At 56.5% G+C, this 2549-nt stretch overlaps 1 protein-coding gene across 2 annotated transcripts in view; it reads left to right on the forward strand.

Annotated features, from left to right (window-relative positions):
* LOC109924893 (E3 ubiquitin-protein ligase ZFP91-like) overlaps positions 1–2549 on the forward strand; it is a 33957-nt gene that overhangs the window by 9461 nt on the left and 21947 nt on the right. The window contains exon 1 of one of the 2 annotated variants that reach the window (XM_048620780.1): positions 788–1148. The exons of the other annotated variant lie outside the window; for it this stretch is intronic. Within the exon in view, the coding sequence (XP_048476737.1) occupies positions 832–1148 (317 nt within the window). The 5' untranslated portion in view covers positions 788–831. Of the gene's footprint in view, positions 1–787; positions 1149–2549 lie in introns of those variants that run through there. 2 annotated transcript variants of the gene reach the window in all.

Below are 2549 nucleotides of genomic sequence, written 5' to 3' on the forward strand. Positions count from 1 at the left end.
TGACCCTTCACCGCAATGTGACCTTTCATCCCTGACCCTTCACTGCCCTGTGACCTTTCATTCCCTGACCCTTCTCTGTAACCTTTCAGCCGCCCTTGCTGGCCAAAAAGCCCCAAAATATATCCCAGGACTGTTCCCATGTTTTCAGACGGATGTTGCCAGGAAGCGCTAACACTGAGATAAAAGGATCTCCTCCTCCTCCCAGCTTGAGGTTTCTTACAAACAAGACAGCCAACATTGTCAACCTGGGGAAAACGTCATCACGCCGGGGGCGGGGGGAACGGCATGACATCACCACGCAGGGTGGGGCCAGCGCGTGACATCATTGCGCCGGGCGGGGCAGGCAGGGCGGGGCCAAGGCGCGACATCAATGCGCCGAGTGGGACCAGGATGTGATGTCACGGCGCGGAGCTGAGGGCGGATTCTGACGTCATCAAGCCGGGCGGAGCAATAACTAGGTATCATCGCGCCAGGTGCAGTCGAGACGTGATGTCATTCAGAGTGGGTACGGCCTGGATTGGACGTCATCACGCTAGGGTGGGCCATTGACGGAATGTACGTCAAAACGCGCGGAAGGGGGTGGATCCGGGATGACACCTGATCGACCGCGAGCAGCGCTGGGCGGAGCAGGTGGACGGCGTCGTGGTGGGGGCGGGCGGTTTGTTAGACGTCATTGCGCTGGGCGGGGCAACGTGGTTGCTAAGGAGTTTGCGTCATACCGCGCTGGTTGCCACGGGCGTGCGCGCCGCGGGATCCCGTGAGCGTGCGCAGGACGCGGGTAAGCGTGTCGGGGCCGCGCTCTTGAAGCCTGGGAGCTCGGTTCCCAGCGGGATGGCCCAGCCTGAGAGCCCGGGACCACGGCAGGTTCCCCGCCGCCGGGCCTCCAGTCGCAGCCAGCCCCCGGAGCCGGAGCCACGCCCAGGCCCAGGGCCCGGGCCCGGAGCAGGCCCCGCGGAGCCCGGCAAGCGCCGCCGGGGGCGGCCCCGGATCCGCACCGAGCTGGAGCTAGAGCAGCGCCGCAAGGCCTGGTACCGCCGGCGGTATCTGTGCAGCGTCTACCTGGGCCAGCAGTGCGAGCGCTGGAAGAGGGTCCATCACCAACTCGGTCACAACAAGGACGAGCAAACCGCCCAGAGCCTGCTGGACTGGTCAGTGACAGAGAGAGAGAGAGAGATACTGATCTAAATCATACAGAGCACTGTATATACAAACCGGGGTCAGAGAGAGAGAGAGATACTGATCTAAATCATACAGAGCACTGTATATACAAACCGGGGTCAGAGAGAGAGAGATACTGATCTAAATCATACAGAGTACTGTATATACAAACCGGGGTCAGAGAGAGAGATACTGATCTATGTGATACAGAGTACTGTATATACAAACCGGGGTCAGAGAGAGAGAGAGAGATACTGATCTAAATCATACAGAGCACTGTATGTACAAACCGGGATCAGAGAGAGTGAGATACTGATCTAAATCATACAGAGCACTGTATATACAAACCGGGGTCAGAGAGAGAGAGAGATACTGATCTAAGTCATACAGAGCACTGTATGTACAAACCAAGGCCTGACTGCGAGAGAAACTGATGTAAATCATTCAGATTTCTGTATTTTTAAACTGGTGTCCGAGCGAGATACTGAGGGCAGACAGTAAGATGATTGGAGATACTAGGGTCACAGGGAGAGAGAGCTACTGCGCTCAGAGTGATTGAGTGAGAGAGGGAGTGCGCAAGGTATACCCACGTCCGAGTGAGAGAGAGATTGGTTCCCGGGGTCAGAGTGAGGGTGAGTGACAGATACAGGGGTTAGAGTGAGATACAGAGAGATACTTGCGTCACAGTAGAGAGAGAGATCCTGGGTTTAGAGTGAGTGAGAGAGATGCTGGGATCAGGGTAAGTGAGTGAGAGAGCGAGATTCCAGGGTCAGTGGGAGAGTGAGAGAGAGAGGGGTCCTGGGGTCAAAGTGAATGTGAGAGAGAGAGGGGTACTGGGGTCAGAGTGACTGTGGAAGAGAAAGGGATAATGGGGTCAGTGTGAGTGTGAGAGAGAGATACTGAGGTCAGAGTGAAAGAGCGATAGAGATATACCAGGGTCAGAGAGAGACAAGCAGTTGGGAGACATGGGAACAACAGAGAGAGAGACAGGAGGGAGGTGGGGGAACAGAGTGAGTGAGAGAGAGAAATTGGAGGGAGATGGGGGAACAGAGGGAGATGGGAGATTTGGGGGGGCAGAGAGAGAGACATTGAGGGAGGTGGGGAAACAGAAAGAGGGAGGCATGGGAGGGAGGTGGCAGAACAGGGAGGGAAAGAGGAATGTGGGAAAAGAGAGACAGTGATGGGAGGGAGGTGGGAAAACAAAGAGATGGGAGGGAGGTAGGGGAACGGCGAGAGACAGGAGGGAGTTGGGATGTGGTGGGTGCAGGGGGAGAGAGAGAGACAGGAGGGAGATGTGGGAACAGCGTGAGAGAGAGATGGGAGGGTGATGGGGGAACAGACAGTGTGAGAGAGAGAGGGAAGGGAGATGGGGAAACAGAGAGTGAGAGAGA

Source organism: Rhincodon typus, chromosome 48, assembly GCF_021869965.1.
Source record: "Rhincodon typus isolate 14 chromosome 48, sRhiTyp1.1, whole genome shotgun sequence".
Classification (NCBI taxonomy): Eukaryota; Metazoa; Chordata; class Chondrichthyes; order Orectolobiformes; family Rhincodontidae; genus Rhincodon; species Rhincodon typus.